Below are 14,618 nucleotides of genomic sequence, written 5' to 3'. Positions count from 1 at the left end.
GTTACGAATGCAGTTCGCCGACGAAACTCGGTTACGATGACGACGGGGACAACGAGGATGATGGTCGATGACGAGTTCCGTTTGGTCTTCGCCCCGGGGACTTCAACGGACTACGCCGAATTTCGTCGGATCGGTCTGTATCTGAATCAATTCTCTCTCTCTCTCTCTCTCTCTCCCTCTCTCTGTATCGAATCGCGATAAATCACTCCGGAATTAATTGTCGGCTTGCATGTTTCGATTGATAAGCGGCGATAGACGTAAGATGATAACGGAATTGAAAGGACGGATCAGTACTCATCTTAACGTTACAGGGACAGGTGGTGTTAGCAATTTCGAGCGCCATGACCAACAAGAAACGTTCTGTCCACGAAATTCAAGGTACCTCAACACCGACATTCAACGAACTTATTATTCCCTAGCATTATCGCGTGAATTATCGATCAACCCGAGAAAGGGATCCTCGTGATTCTCATTTAAAAAGGTAGAACGCACTTTTAGCGAATATCTCGTTTCTAGAGAATTTACCGATTCCTTAATCAGTATCGATTTTCACTTGATCTAGAAAAATCATGCTAGTGGATTTCTTCGTTGCGTTGCATTCTAAGTCAGGACACTTTTGTCGATTATTTTACTATATTCTTGAACCATGTCGGAAATGAATCTTCGTAAATAGTGTTTGGAAATCTGGTATTGAGTACCAGGAATACATTGTTAACGCGATAGTGGATTTCAACAGAGGTAGAATAAAACGAAGGAACGCAACGAAGTGTTTCTTCTTTCCGACGTAGGAGCACAATAACGCATACCTCGGTATGGAACACGTTATCTAATTACAAACAGGTTCGAGTGTGTAATCTATTAAAGTCAGTCGTAGACGGTGACGCGATAAAAGCCACTGGCATTTCAGCGGTAAATATATTACACGGGCTTAGGATTCCGAAACACGGTATATCTCTGATACGAATCGTTCTGCGGTGATTATCTGCGATGATTTTCGTATTCGAACAAGGCGAACTGTATCGTAAACTTTCCAACGAACTATTCTTTCGAGAACTATATTTCCTTTGGTTTCGCAAGGTTCACAGAGATCATTTACAGAACATTCAACATTGTACTCGTGGATGTCGCTATCAGAGAAAATAGAATTCGACGAGGTTCTCTTAAAAGAATAATCGGCTTCTACGTTTCCTAGAATCGTCACACAGACAGCCTCAACGCGAGCGTTAAGTAATTATTTGGCAAGGGAGCAGAAGTCGGAACGTCTTCCACTCCATTCTACTCGTTGCCTGATTGGACCGTGACCCAGTTCGAAAGTTACAAATTGTCGTAACGGCTTTTAAATATTAATGAACGCTGGATTACTTTCTATTGACGTCCTCGTCGCCACGATAATTGCCGACAGTTCTTTAACCCTGCTGGCTCACCGTTAGTTCACGCGTTCGTTGTAAACGCGAACCCTCGCGGCGCGATACAGCTGGCGGTTCGATGAAGTTCACGAAAATGTTCATTCACTTTTCACGCACGATTATATTCACTGTATAACAAGATACATTTCGAGTCAACGGGACTTCCTTGTGAACCGATTCAAACGACCGAACAGCTCGTCGCGGCGGCCATTTTGGAGAACGTTCCGTTCCGAGCGCCTCGTAACTTCACTGACGTATTGCTTAACCGCGTTGCAACGGTTTGCGCGCATTCTCGACGAAGGAATATGTGACCACATTCGCAGACTTCTAGGTGTTAACATTTTTCATCGCGTTCCTGTTGATGTTGCTCGCGCTAGGCTTCAACTATCGTCGTTATCTATCGGGCGATGCGTTCTGGAAATAAATACGACTGTAATGACGCGAACGTCCGTGGCGTTCACGTGAAAGACACCGGTGCAGGTAACTTTTTTAGCTTCTACGTCATCTCCATAACCGACGCGGCTGTCAGATTATTCAAATCAGCTTGGCAAAGGAAAGCAGAATCCTGGGATCGTTAGAGGATATTTATGGAAATTTTTATCGAGCTGTTCGTGGAAATCTGTATTTTAGTAGGACCTATCGGATTCCGAATGAAACAAGAGACTCGTTAAATATTTTCACGTACGTTCTTGCGGTGGATTTCCAATGATAAACGTACCGTAATCTACCGTATAAAATAATATTTCATTAAATATAACATTTTTATAACTTCATGACCTGTCGCTCTCGAGTATCTACTCTTTACCGACGAAACTGAAGGAGTTCAAAGTCGTATCGCTCTGTGAACACAAAACGTAACGCGAGAAGTATTAACGCACGTGTTACGGGACGACCAAGTACTAAGAAAAACGTAATGTAATGATCATAAGTAGATATATAAACGTAATAAACAATAAACAAAAATAGTCCGATAAGACTTATCCTGGAGTGAACGGGTTGTCGAGTTCGTTAAACTGATACCGATCCAGGCAATAAAGCAATAAAGCAATAAGAATGAAGTTACGTGACAAAGCAACCAGACGGAAAGTTATCGAAAGATACACCGTTAACGCGTCCTTCTCTATCAGAAGTTTAAAACCACGATATTTCTTGTATAGCAACCAATCTTTTCCGTGTGATAAGAAAATTGGGGTATCGGGTTGAACTATATGTACCGCAGGAATGTTATCAAACCTCTTTTTCACTATTTATGTGCTTTCAGATCATCCGGACAATGAAAGCGGCACAGAGGAGAATCAAAAGGTAAATATCGTTTTTTATCGTTACCGAGAAATTCACTCGATAATTGAGGAACTGTTATCGTAACAGATTGAAGTAGCATCGGCTACTATTCCCCCTGATAAACGGTCCTCGGTGGCTCGCGATTGGACGAAAATTGTCCACGAAAATAGACATCGGTGCAGATTACGGTTTCGTATCGAACATCTTGTTTAACGATCGTTGATCCGTCTATTCGTTTTACCTATAAAAACTTGAATATAGAAGAAAGAATGATTCCGTTGGCAATTCGTACAAACGTATTGAAATTTTCGGGTATGCGGGAAAATCGAGAAACAGTTGTTAAATGTCAAGCAATATTTCTAGCCTGAAATATCAGAAATATTATTAGATAGCTGCCGGATTATAGTAGAGCCGTGAAGTCGAGAACCAACGCCCGATTTCAACGCGAAACGCGAGTTTCCTCGCGAGGGGAAAGTAATCTAAATACGCTGATCTAATCAATCATTCTCAATTAATCAAATTTCGCGTTGGCGTTCCCGGATCGTCACGCTCTCGAATCGAACTAATTACGGTTGCGAGCAATAGGGAAACGGAAACGCGAGCTGCCCCCTAAATCCCATGAACGCTTTGCGGTTCGTCGATGACGCCATTTTGGTTGGTCGGAAACATTTGATGGCATCGCTTGTCTTTCACCTTCTATCGCGAACAATTCGAACAACTATTCAACGTTTAATGGTTCAGATAGAAAGCTTAGATACAGGAAAAGAATAGTTTACGTGGGAAGACATCGAATACAAAATGGAGGAGGATAATTGGTTCGAACGGGGCCGCAAAGTGTTTACCGATCGGGCCAGATGAAACTGATAGGCACACGCCAATAAATAATTTGTCTATTATTTAACGGCTTTCGGCCGATTGAAAAATTTACGCTTTCGCGTGCAGAGCTGTTTGAATTTCACTGGGATGCGACCTTCGTCTTTATTTATTGCCGTTACTTTGCAAAAGCGTCGGCGACACTGGCTTCAAGCATTTTTACGAGTGTTATCATTTTAGGCGTGTTGCGAGAAAGTTTTTTCGACATGTTTTCGTTACGTTTTATTGCCGCGTGGAATTTTTCAAAGGAACAATTGTACAAGCTGTCCCAACACTGCGGTAACACTGTTTCCGAAGGTTTTACGATAGTTTAACCCTTTCGAGGCACTTTCGCCGTTAAGGACGAAAGTCTGTTCGACTGTTTCATCAATCGAGCAGCTCTTCTTTCAGCTGTCTTATCGTGACTGTTGAATAAACGAATAAATAAGAACTATAAATATGTTAAACATAGCGATAAATAAATAAATAAATAAATAAATGAATAAGTATAGACTATAAATATGTCAATCTATCACCGACTAAGTGCTACAATTAATCGGGTAGCCCACTTTCAGAGCGCTCCGACCGGAAAGGGTTAATCTCATTTTATTCGTTACTTCGCTCTATTTCCTGCGTCATTTATGTTTCGTTCTTTATTAAGTTCGTTATGTAATACACACTGCCGTGGATAAGACACCACCGCGACCGCAACGAGTACTTTGGAGCGCCCTGTACGAATCGCAGAGATTCTACATATCTGTAAACGATAAGAACCCTCGTTTCAAAGAACACCGGCGAACGTATTTACTTCTTCAGCATCGTAATTCACGCCCCTGCGTCGTGGACCAGTTTCACGAAATAAAGTGGCAGCGCCTTGGACGGAAATCGAGAGCAGATTTCACTTTTCTTATTCACGTTGAAACGCACAGTTGACCCGGCCCGTTTCGCTTGGCTAAACCAACCGACGAAAAAAAGAAAACAATTGTTATCGTTGACACTTCGATCGATCGAAAGAAATCGTTCAGGTGATTCCGATAAACTCTCCTTCGAATCTGTCCTTAACGTTCCCGCAGAAAAATATTCCATTTTTAACCGGCAGGAAGTCATCATTCTTCGTCGCCGTCTTTATCGCACTACGCAGATCCCCTAGATTCTCCGCGATCAAACGGCGCAGATTAGTTTAATTGGGAAGAACGAGGCGCGTGCAATTAAACTTGTACTTTGACACCTCGAAAAACTATCTTAATCCATTCCCGCCTCACTCTCGATATCGCGAAAGTTACGCGAACCGATGACCAATCTCTCGATCGCCTGCACCGCCGATAATCGTCCCCGATTACGTATAGGCCGGGTAAGTCGGTTATCAGTTAATTGCGGCTTATCGAGCGCTTGTGTCTTCATCGCGAATTGACAGGCTGCGCGTTTCATCGTTGTTTCCACGAACGGCCGTTCGTGCTGCGTTAATTGCTGCGTTCTGAAAAATGCGCGAGGTCGCCCGAGCGATGCGCGTTTTTGCGATAGAAACAACTGCAGTGTTTATCAGCGACACGCAGAAGATGATTTTCAGCTGGAAAATCTAATAAACGCTCGAAACGCCACTTGAGAACCTTGCTCCACGATTTATTCCTCAATCATGATCGATGCAACTACTTTGTCACAATCATTGAAAAGAGGGGAAATTTCTAGGTACACTTTACGTCTACGTTTGACCCGAGGTATATTGACCCCTTGAGACCGAGTGTCGTCATTCTGACATCAAGCTTTCATATTTAGAATACGAAGTTCTGAACCACCAATTGATTTGTTCGAATGACGAGAGATCAGTGATCGGTCTTCCCTTTCTTCGCTACTTGAGAATTTCACGTACAATTTAGCTTCCCCTGCGAAAGGTTTTCAATACTTCAACGAATCGGCTCGCACGATTGTGACTTCGTCACGACAGCTATCTCGGTTTATGGCAACATAGCTGCCAGCTGCAATTGGACGTTCAGCCCGCGTTGTTCATTTACCTGTAATGGGTAACGGGATCCGCGAAATGTCTATACATGTTGTTTTAACGGGAAGGGATTACGCAACGCGTCTCGTTTGAAAAGGATCGTCCAGCTGTCTGCCACGAAGGAATCGGTTGTTCACGGTACTCCTTGAAACTTCAGTTACCGAAGTAGCTAAGAGTGTGTTGAACCAGTTGACAGCTTGTTTAGAAATGTATAGAATTAGATGACTAGGACAAATGGGATCGAATCGTGGCCCTGATACGCGGAGACGTAAAAGCCGACCTGCGACAGGGGATCGGTACTTTCACGAGGCAGGGCCCACGGTCTGTACAGGTCGATCCTGGTAACTAGGTCTTCTAACTGTGTTCCAAACGAGGCTAGACAAAATCTACATTGAACAACGCGAATCACTTGCTAAACATTAACCAACAATCGTTAATTCTTCTCACCGACAAGAGTATTATTAGACGAATCTGTCAGGCCTACTTTCCATGCTTTCACCGCGGTAACAACTGCATTTCATAACGTCGCGGTGTCTACAGTGAAACGAATCGTTCACAAAACAATATTGCAAAAGAAAATACGTAGCGATACAAGTAAGTAAGTAATAATACAACCAACGATACCGAACCGTCGGTAGTTAATTCTAACATCATTTGTCTTTGTCACGACGAGATGGAATAAGTAATAATGTACGAAACGCTGGAAATCCTGGTAACGGACAATGCATTAAACAATTCCGTTCCCCGCAAGCTCCCCGGTGTTTCTCGTGCAGAATACAGCTGCCGGACCCAAACACTAGAATCACCCTGTACAAACGGCCGTCGTGGACTTACATATCCGTGCACCACGAAGAAGTCAACAGTGCGGCTTCGCGAATCGAGCGAGAACGTTCGTCGGTTTCCGGTGCGCGCCGATCTCCGCCGATCGACGGTCTATGCGCCAAGAAAAAGATTCTGCCCCGTTACGGATAGATCGGCAGCGAGATGATCTATTCATGTGACCGGACGAACTGTGTCTGACCGTGAAAATAGATTCTTCCTTCAACCGCGGCCGTGACCTATGAAAATCGCCGCGATGATCGAGAAAACGAGTGACGAGGTAGGGATCCTGGCGGAATTTTCCTGCGTCCGGTTCGATCGTCCTGTCGCGATCTCGAGGATCTCGCGGATCGATCGAATGCCGAATTTAACTGAAACTGGCTCCTCGACGTTGTGCCTGTCGATGGACAGTGTCACTTCTCGCGCGTTACGGGAGGAATATAACGAAAACAACGATGACAGCGTGGTCTCGCGAAAGATGTTCCACTCGGATCTTGAAACTATCGAACTCCGCCGATGATTTTGCTATTGCAAACCGTCGAATATGGATCGATCTAATAGAAAGTCGATTTTTCTGGGCTTCCCGCTCGCGGTCGCGGCCGAACCTTGCGTTCCCGAGATGTGAAAGGGACTGTGTAACGCTCGATGACGTCCGATGACGGACTCGCGCGATTTTCCATCGACAGGTTCGTCAGCCTTCCGCCGTTGAGTCGATTTGTAGAGGATTCTCCGGTGGAAATCAACACCGGTGATCTTGTGTCATCCGATGTAACAGAATTCTTCGACGAACGATGTATCGTCTTCGCGTCGTCAGTAGATTCGACAGTGTCACTCTCGAGAATAGACTCCTCCGATAAACCGAGAATGTAATTGAATCATTGAAATTGTTCCCTGTTAACCGGATAAACTGTCAGATAGGCACGCGATATTTTCAGGGTCGTTCTAATATACAGCCACGAGCAATTAGAAATCGGAAGTGTCGCTTCCTGCGCGTGCCGCTTGGATCCTAGTCGAATGAACAGGTGATCGTCAATGACAAAAGCAAGAAAATCTCTTCTCGCCCTTTTCCCCATTAAAAAACAGAAGAGTTCACGAAAGATCTGTCGAAACTTCAGATACTCGTGTAGAAAGAGTACGAACATGTCGAAATATTTCCAAAGCGATCGAAGATGAGAAGCATAATTAAAGTTTCCTCGAACAAGGACATCGAGACACTCGACAGATACGTTGAGTATCTAGTGATAAAAATAAATTACGAATGCTGTATTTGTAGTTTAACGCAGGTGTTAATAGTAAACTCGCGTCGACCGACGAACGTGTGTTATCGCCGGCTGAAACCTTCGCGGAATGAATGAAGTCGTTTATCTTCTCGCTTTGCCCATCGATCGCCGATAACTTCTTGTTCTTACTCGCGATTGAAACATCCCGGGACACCGTGTACATAGGAGTATCGGTTCGAAAGTTTCCTTTGAGCGGCGCTTTGCTTGTCCCGCGCGAAAGAAACACGTTTGAGTGGACGGGTCGGCCCTGAATAATGCATGAAAGATTATTCTTGAAAAGGACGCGTTTGACGTGTTCCAGACCGTGTTCGCTAGTCCCCGGACTATCCGTTTGATTCGATTCATCGAGCCAGCAGTCTGAAACGGCCAGAAACGCAGCGATTCGTTACACAGATTGACAGCGTCGAACGTTATCAATTCGTTCTATATTATAATTCCATTTTTACGCTCGCTTTCATCGATAATTCGACTCGATCCGCTTATCGCGACGACGCACGCGATTATTCAGGCCTTCGACGCGAGCTTGTAAATATTTAACGTCGACGGCGTGCGCTAATTATTGCGAAAATAAACGAGCGAAGATTACGAGCTAATCCGCTCGGAAAATCGTTAATTCTGTGATGGAACGAGTACCTGGGTCAGGAGACACTGATTTTTCGAGCTGAACGCTTCGTTGACATTAGGACTACCGATAGTTTACCGATAATCTATAATTCTCTTGTACAAACGATGCAGTTTTCGCTAAAATAGAAGGAAAAGCTCAGAATTCGCTTCTCGATTTCATCGAAGTCGCAGCCAGAATTATTGATCCAATTACTGGAGCCTCGGAGAGCACGTTCGTTGAAGTTTTCATCGACTCGCGTATAACTTTTATCGATCATCGCAAAAGAAGAAGTCCGAGATCTGATTTCCAGCGTGAAGTTCGAAACGCGAGGAAAACTTTGTTACGTCCCGCGGAGGCACGTTCCAGTTTCGTTTCGTTGTGTTCAGCGTACACGCGCCAGTTGTAAACGCGTGGCATTAGTAATCTATTCACGAAGTTCGAAGCTGAAATCGAAATGGGTCGTCGCAGCCGAGGAAGTTTACGTCCTCGTTCATTAGAGGCATCGTTAACTTATCGTTTCCAGTTACAGTTGCAGCTGCGAGCCGAGTCACTCGGACACATTTCGGTACCTTCATTAAAACTTGCGCGCACTTTGCAGTTAAACCGTGTTTCGCGATATCGAATGTCCCACGAGGAAACGAAGCAACGTCAAGCAACCAATGACGTTCGCGTGGTTTATCGGAATAAGAATTAGACACGCGTGAGAATTTTCCTTCGGAAAGAACGTTTCATTTGTTAACCCTTTGCACTCCAGAAGTTTGTCATCGGGAATATTCAATATTTTCTAATGAGATACAGACGACATTTTCTCAGATTGAATTATGGAATCTCACACGCATTGAGGAAGAGAACTATCTTCTTTCGATATTCCGTGCATTGATGCATTATACAAAGCTTAATATTAAATATCAAAGTTGACAATTTTGCTGTGTCAAATCATTTGGTGACTCAGAGGAGCCTCTGGAGCGCAAAGAGTTAACCTTTTATAGACGAATGTCGACGTTTCAGCGAGATGAAATGTCGTTTATCGATTTAATTACTTGAATAATATGAGATCAGTGTACAGTCTCCCTTTTTCCCGTTGTTTGAGCATTCGATGAATAAGTTAGCTTCATATGTTGCAAGTTTTGTGCATATTAAACAGTCTACGTCCGCGAAGGATCGAAATAATCACTTTCGCGACCGAGCAACTTTAACCAACGAGATGTACGAGCTTGTCAACGCTGTGTTCGTCGATTTCCCGTCTTTCTGGAAATCTACCGGCTATAAGAACTTCATTCCTCGCCTAACATTCGCATTGTCGGATCGTTTACTTCATCCCGATTGATTTCGACGTCCGTAGCATGGAGAGACCGCGGATCGCGCTCGCGCGTGACTAATCGTTCGAATAACGCGGCCTTCGCGTTTCACGCGGGAAGAAACGGATTCTTTAAATCGCACAACGAAGTTGATCGGGGTCGACGGTTCGCGTTCCGCGGCTCCGACTAATTGCGATCGTAACGTGATCATCGTTTCCCTCATGTCCAATGGAATCTTTGCAGAAGCTCAAGTACCCGAAGTCGGTGTTCTTCATCATCAGCAACGAGTTCTGCGAGAGGTTCAGCTTCTATGGAATGCGAAGTACGTGATGGCTGAGTATCTATCTCGTGTCGAGGATCGAAGAACCTTTCAAAGTTCCAGAACTTCTAAACAAATTCTATTCGAACCATGAACCGTGGAACGTATTCGAAAAGTTCCGAAATCTCCCAACGCAGAACATTTCTTTCAGCGAAAATTCCACGAGAATAGACATTTGTTTGGATAGAATTTCTTTGGAAGAGGAGCTCAATGACTTCGATCTCTTTCATATGCAACGTTAACCCTTTGCACTCCAGAAGTTTCTCACCGGAAATATTCATATTCTCTAATGAGATACAGATGACATTTTCTCAGATTTAATTAAGGAATCTCAATCTATTTCCATTCAACATTTCGTACGTTAATGTATTATACAAAGTTTAATATTAAATATCAAAGCTTACGGTTTTGCTGTGTCAAATCATTTGATGACTCAGAGGAGCCTCTGGAGCGCAAAGAGTTAAGAGCCCCATACGTGCTGAAACGTGCATTTGAGCGTTTTTCACTTGTTCGAGTGCAACATGTATCATGAAACTTTGGAGGACTCAAACTCAAACCTACATGCAAGTTTCAACGTGTACGGGGGCCTCGAGAAAACAACGATCACCAAGTAATCATTGAATGTTCTCCTGATGCGCAGCCGTGTTGACGTTGTACTTGACACAGCAATTGCAATACCATAAGAACACGGCCACAGCGATTTACCATGCTTTCACGATGCTGGCGTACTTCTTCCCCCTGTTCGGGGCGATACTCGCGGACTCGCTGCTCGGCAAGTTCCGCACGATCTTCTACCTCAGCATCATCTACGCCATAGGACAAATCCTCCTAGCCCTGACTGCCGCACCTCCTATAGGACTCCCTTCCAGGTAAATCTTCGTCGTCGTTCCCAAAATTCTCAGTTCCAACGTACTGTTAAAACCAGTTTTTACGAACATTTCTTGATTCAATCCATTTTATCATTACTGGGCTATTGATTATTTTGGTGATACCATGCACCGGCTTCTGGGATGATTATACGACATATTCGGAAGCTGTGGAAGATTCGTTCCATTAAGATCGACGGAAATCAGGCTTGTCTAATTTCGCAGAGAGTTCTCGATATTCGGTCTGGTGCTGATTGCCCTGGGGACAGGCGGCATAAAGCCTTGCGTGTCGGCGTTCGGCGGCGACCAGTTCATCCTGCCTCAACAGGAACGATATCTGTCCACGTTCTTCTCCATCTTCTACTTCTCCATCAACTTCGGCTCGCTGATCTCGAGCTTCCTCACGCCTGTGCTTCGCAGCAACGTCGAGTGCTTCGGCAACAGCACCTGCTACTCGCTGGCGTTCCTGGTACCGGCAGTCCTCATGACCCTCTCGATCGGTGAGTCTCCGTTCATCTGAACCTCCTTCGTAAAGCTTGGCAACCTCGACGGTAACCCTTTTCTTCCAGTGATATTCCTGCTCGGAAGACCCATGTACAGGATAATAAAGCCTAAAGGAAACGTTATCGTGCAAGTGACCAAATGCATCTCCGTGAGTTTCGCCGTTTACTGTAAATTTCGAATCGATAGTCGAAGAATTCGATGATCGTAACGAATAACACACATTGATAAATTGCAGCACGCGATTTACGTGAAAACGACGTCAAAGTCGAAACGAGAACATTGGCTGGATCACGCCGACGACCGGTACGAGAAGTCGATGATAAGCGACGTGAAGGCAGCTCTGCAGGTGATGAAGCTGTTCATTCCTATACCGATCTTCTGGGCGTTGTTCGATCAGCAGGGCTCGAGGTGGACGCTGCAGGCGTCGCAGATGAACGGCGAGATCGGTAGCTGGGTGCTAGAGCCGGACCAGATGCAGGTGATCAATCCGCTGCTGGTCCTCGCGTTCATCCCTCTGTTCGAGACCTGCCTGTACCCTCTTTTGGCGAAGGTCGGCCTTCGCACACCCTTGAAGAAGCTCACGATAGGCGGCCTGCTTGCTGCTCTGTCCTTCGTCGTCTCGGCCGTCGTCGAAATTCAACTTGAGGTACTTGAATTCAACTCGTTGGCTACTTGATCAGACAAGTTCCTCGGGTCTATTATGCTTATTCTTAGTAAAGATACGTAGGAATAATTATTCATTATTCGACATCGCAATCGTTACATTACACTGTTACCAACTTAGGTTAATTAACCTTTTAGCTACGGCGGGATTAACCAAAAATTGCTCACTGCAGAATGACGTTAAATTACACTGTAATGTGCACAACTATCGATGACAAAGAATTGTGCCGCTACAGTGGCATATCGTTGATAAAGTTGATACACACGAAAACCACTGTAGCGGCGTGCAGCAGCTAAAAGGTTAAACGTTTGTATTCGACGTCAATCATCTTACATGTTATACTTGTTTTCAAGCAATGCGGAGCGTCGGTCATTAGCGACCGCCATGGCAGCCGACGCGTTAACGTGCTAACTTTGCCCTATGGCCCTCTTCTGCTTCCTTGTAGCCAACGTATCCGGTCTTGCCGTCGCAAGGTGTGGGCCAGGTGCGAATCTTCAACACCCTCAACTGCCCCGTGGATCTGACAATACAGGGATCTCCTCACCACCTCGACACAATGAGCATGTGGGTGGACAAGAACATCACAGTGACGGGCAAGAAAGAATTGTCGTACAGCGCAGACTTCTCGAAGTGCGGCGACAAGTTCGATGCCCCCACTGCGAAGGGTGAATTTCTGCAATTATCGTTTCGTCCATGGGAATTCCATTCGCTGGACACAATACCAGTCCAGAGCAATAAGATCAGAGGCATCTTCATTCTTCGCAGGAAACATCTTCGCGGTGGAGCAGAATGCAACGTCTTGGGTGATCACGCCTCAAGGTATCTCCTACAGTTACTCAGACTCGGTGACTAAATCGAATTTGGGTTTGCCGCTTCTGCGGGTCGTCGGGTCAACGGACTCAAAAGTGACTGTGTATATCCGGAGAGATGAGAATCTTGCTCTGAACACAACCATAACCAATGAAACGAAAAGTGTCGAGAAATTAAAGGAACTCAAGCCTGGGACATACGGTGTTTGGATAGACAACGACCAAGTGGTGAAAGAACTACCCTTGAAACTCGGCGGGGTTTACACTCTGCTCAGCCATTCGTTCCCAGGTGACAGGGCAGTTAAGCTGATAACCGTCACCGAGCCGAACTCGGTGCACATGCTATTGCTGATACCTCAGTACTTGCTGCTGACTATGGGAGAGGTGATGTTCTCCGTGACCGGGTTAGAGTTCGCGTTCACACAGGCACCGTCCAGCATGAAATCCTTGCTGCAAGCCAGCTGGCAGATGACGGTGGCCGTCGGTAATCTTATCGTCGTCATCATCGCTGAAGCGTCTTGGTTCGACAGACAGGCAAGTATTACATTCAGAAAAGTTGGCCGACTCTCTTCAACGCCTTGTCCTATGATTTATTTTTAACTGTGATCGATGCGACCACTGTATCATTAATAATCTATTAGGAAAAAAGGAATTTTGGTGCTTGTTTTATGTCTGTCTCCTCCAAAGGTTAACGATCGATAGTAGGAAAGTAATATTTAGTTTGAAGAAAATAAATAACATTTGGATTTTTCGAATTTTGAAAACTTTCATCGCGAGTCTGACACATTGTAGGTCAAGGGGTTAATTCTCAGTTCGGTCGTAGTTGAAATTCTTATTATTTCTAATGAAAATCGAAGGGGACTTAAGTGGGAGGTTCCAGTAAAATGAACAACGACAAAGAAATTTCCGTTTATTGTTATGAAGAAGAAGAAGATGAGAGGAAGACAAATATAAATTGAATAGTTTGGATATTATAAATTGATACTATTCTCGGTATTTAGATGTACGAGTTCCTCCTGTTCGCTGCGCTCATGTTCATCGACATCATCGTATTCGCCGTGATGGCGAGATTCTACAAGTACGTCGAGGAACCTGAGGCGCAGTCCATCGCGGAGGAGATTCGCTTGGACGACAAATACGGAACACTTAATCCGACCTACAAGGACGACGAGAAGCAAAGTTAGCTGTCGAAGCGAGACGTGTAAAGTTGCATGATCTGTGAACTGTTGCGTGTTTGCTTCCATGGGTTGTCACGGTCGTTCGAGGTGCAGTTGAAACAAAACTGGAGTTTCAACGAGCTTCGCACATCCGAACGTCACTCGGAAGACTGCCTGATCGATTGGAGGTGTTCGCAAGATCCCTTGGGGATCCCTGTGAACAACTCGCGTCTTCGATGTTCGACTTTACCCTGTTTCAAGGGTAGCAGATACGAGGTTGAACGACATGCTACAGATTTTCTATCGCGTTATCATTGAAATTACAAGTTTTCATTGAACTGATTTTCAGAAAGAATTCGCTGGTTCGGATATCGCGACTCGCCAGCGAATTTTATGCATTAATACCACATAGGATTCTCTAAATTTTATTTCATGAGACTGTTACCTCTCTTGGAGCTTTCTCGAACCATTAATACTTAACACTGGACCATCAAATTTGTAATATTGTAATATTCCATTAGGTAATATGTAACACGGTATCTCTCGTGTTTCAATTGTCTTATCTTCGGTTCAGCTGTAGGTCAAATAGAATGGAAACATGTAGTAACTAATTAAATACTCCGCGCCTCCAATCTAATCGCTCAGACGCGTCGAATTTGTACATAAAAATTTGTAATTGTAAGTGATGAAAGTATTTTTATACGAAAATGGAAACGCTGCCGAATAAAGGGTGTTGGAAAAAACTAAGGCTCTGCAGTTCTGT

At 44.6% G+C, this 14,618-nt stretch overlaps 1 protein-coding gene across 4 annotated transcripts; it reads left to right on the top strand.

Annotated features, from left to right (window-relative positions):
• Window positions 1-14,602, top strand: LOC116425181 (peptide transporter family 1). Of its 4 annotated transcripts, XM_031972541.2 has the most exons (11): window positions 5-133; window positions 312-378; window positions 2,668-2,708; window positions 9,780-9,858; window positions 10,496-10,724; window positions 10,947-11,221; window positions 11,291-11,373; window positions 11,461-11,871; window positions 12,335-12,554; window positions 12,655-13,232; window positions 13,700-14,602. In XM_031972541.2, exons 1-11 carry the CDS (start codon window positions 68-70, stop codon window positions 13,880-13,882), a joined length of 2,232 nt encoding a protein of 743 aa, XP_031828401.1. In that variant the 5' UTR covers window positions 5-67; the 3' UTR covers window positions 13,883-14,602. The 4 variants fall into 4 exon arrangements, with proteins under 4 accessions (XP_031828402.1, XP_031828401.1, XP_031828403.1 ...); XM_031972542.2 differs by lacking the exon at window positions 312-378 and having other exon boundaries at window positions 1-133; XM_031972543.2 differs by lacking the exons at window positions 5-133; window positions 312-378 and adding an exon at window positions 1,668-1,886.
• The last annotated feature ends 16 nt before the right edge of the window (window positions 14,603-14,618 follow it).

The sequence above is a fragment of the Nomia melanderi genome, chromosome 7 (assembly GCF_051020985.1).
Source record: "Nomia melanderi isolate GNS246 chromosome 7, iyNomMela1, whole genome shotgun sequence".
In the NCBI taxonomy this organism is placed as follows: domain Eukaryota; kingdom Metazoa; phylum Arthropoda; class Insecta; order Hymenoptera; family Halictidae; genus Nomia; species Nomia melanderi.
This window is presented reverse-complemented; position numbering and strand designations above follow the sequence as displayed.

Excerpts from the sequence above, each read along its gene's own strand:
- LOC116425181 (XM_031972541.2), top strand. The coding sequence starts at position 68 with ATGACGAGTTCCGTTTGGTCTTCGCCCCGGGGACTTCAACGGACTACG. Across the intron at positions 11,872-12,334 it reads TCGTCGAAATTCAACTTGAG|CCAACGTATCCGGTCTTGCC; the intron begins GTACTTGAATTC and ends GCTTCCTTGTAG. Across the intron at positions 12,555-12,654 it reads CGATGCCCCCACTGCGAAGG|GAAACATCTTCGCGGTGGAG; the intron begins GTGAATTTCTGC and ends CATTCTTCGCAG.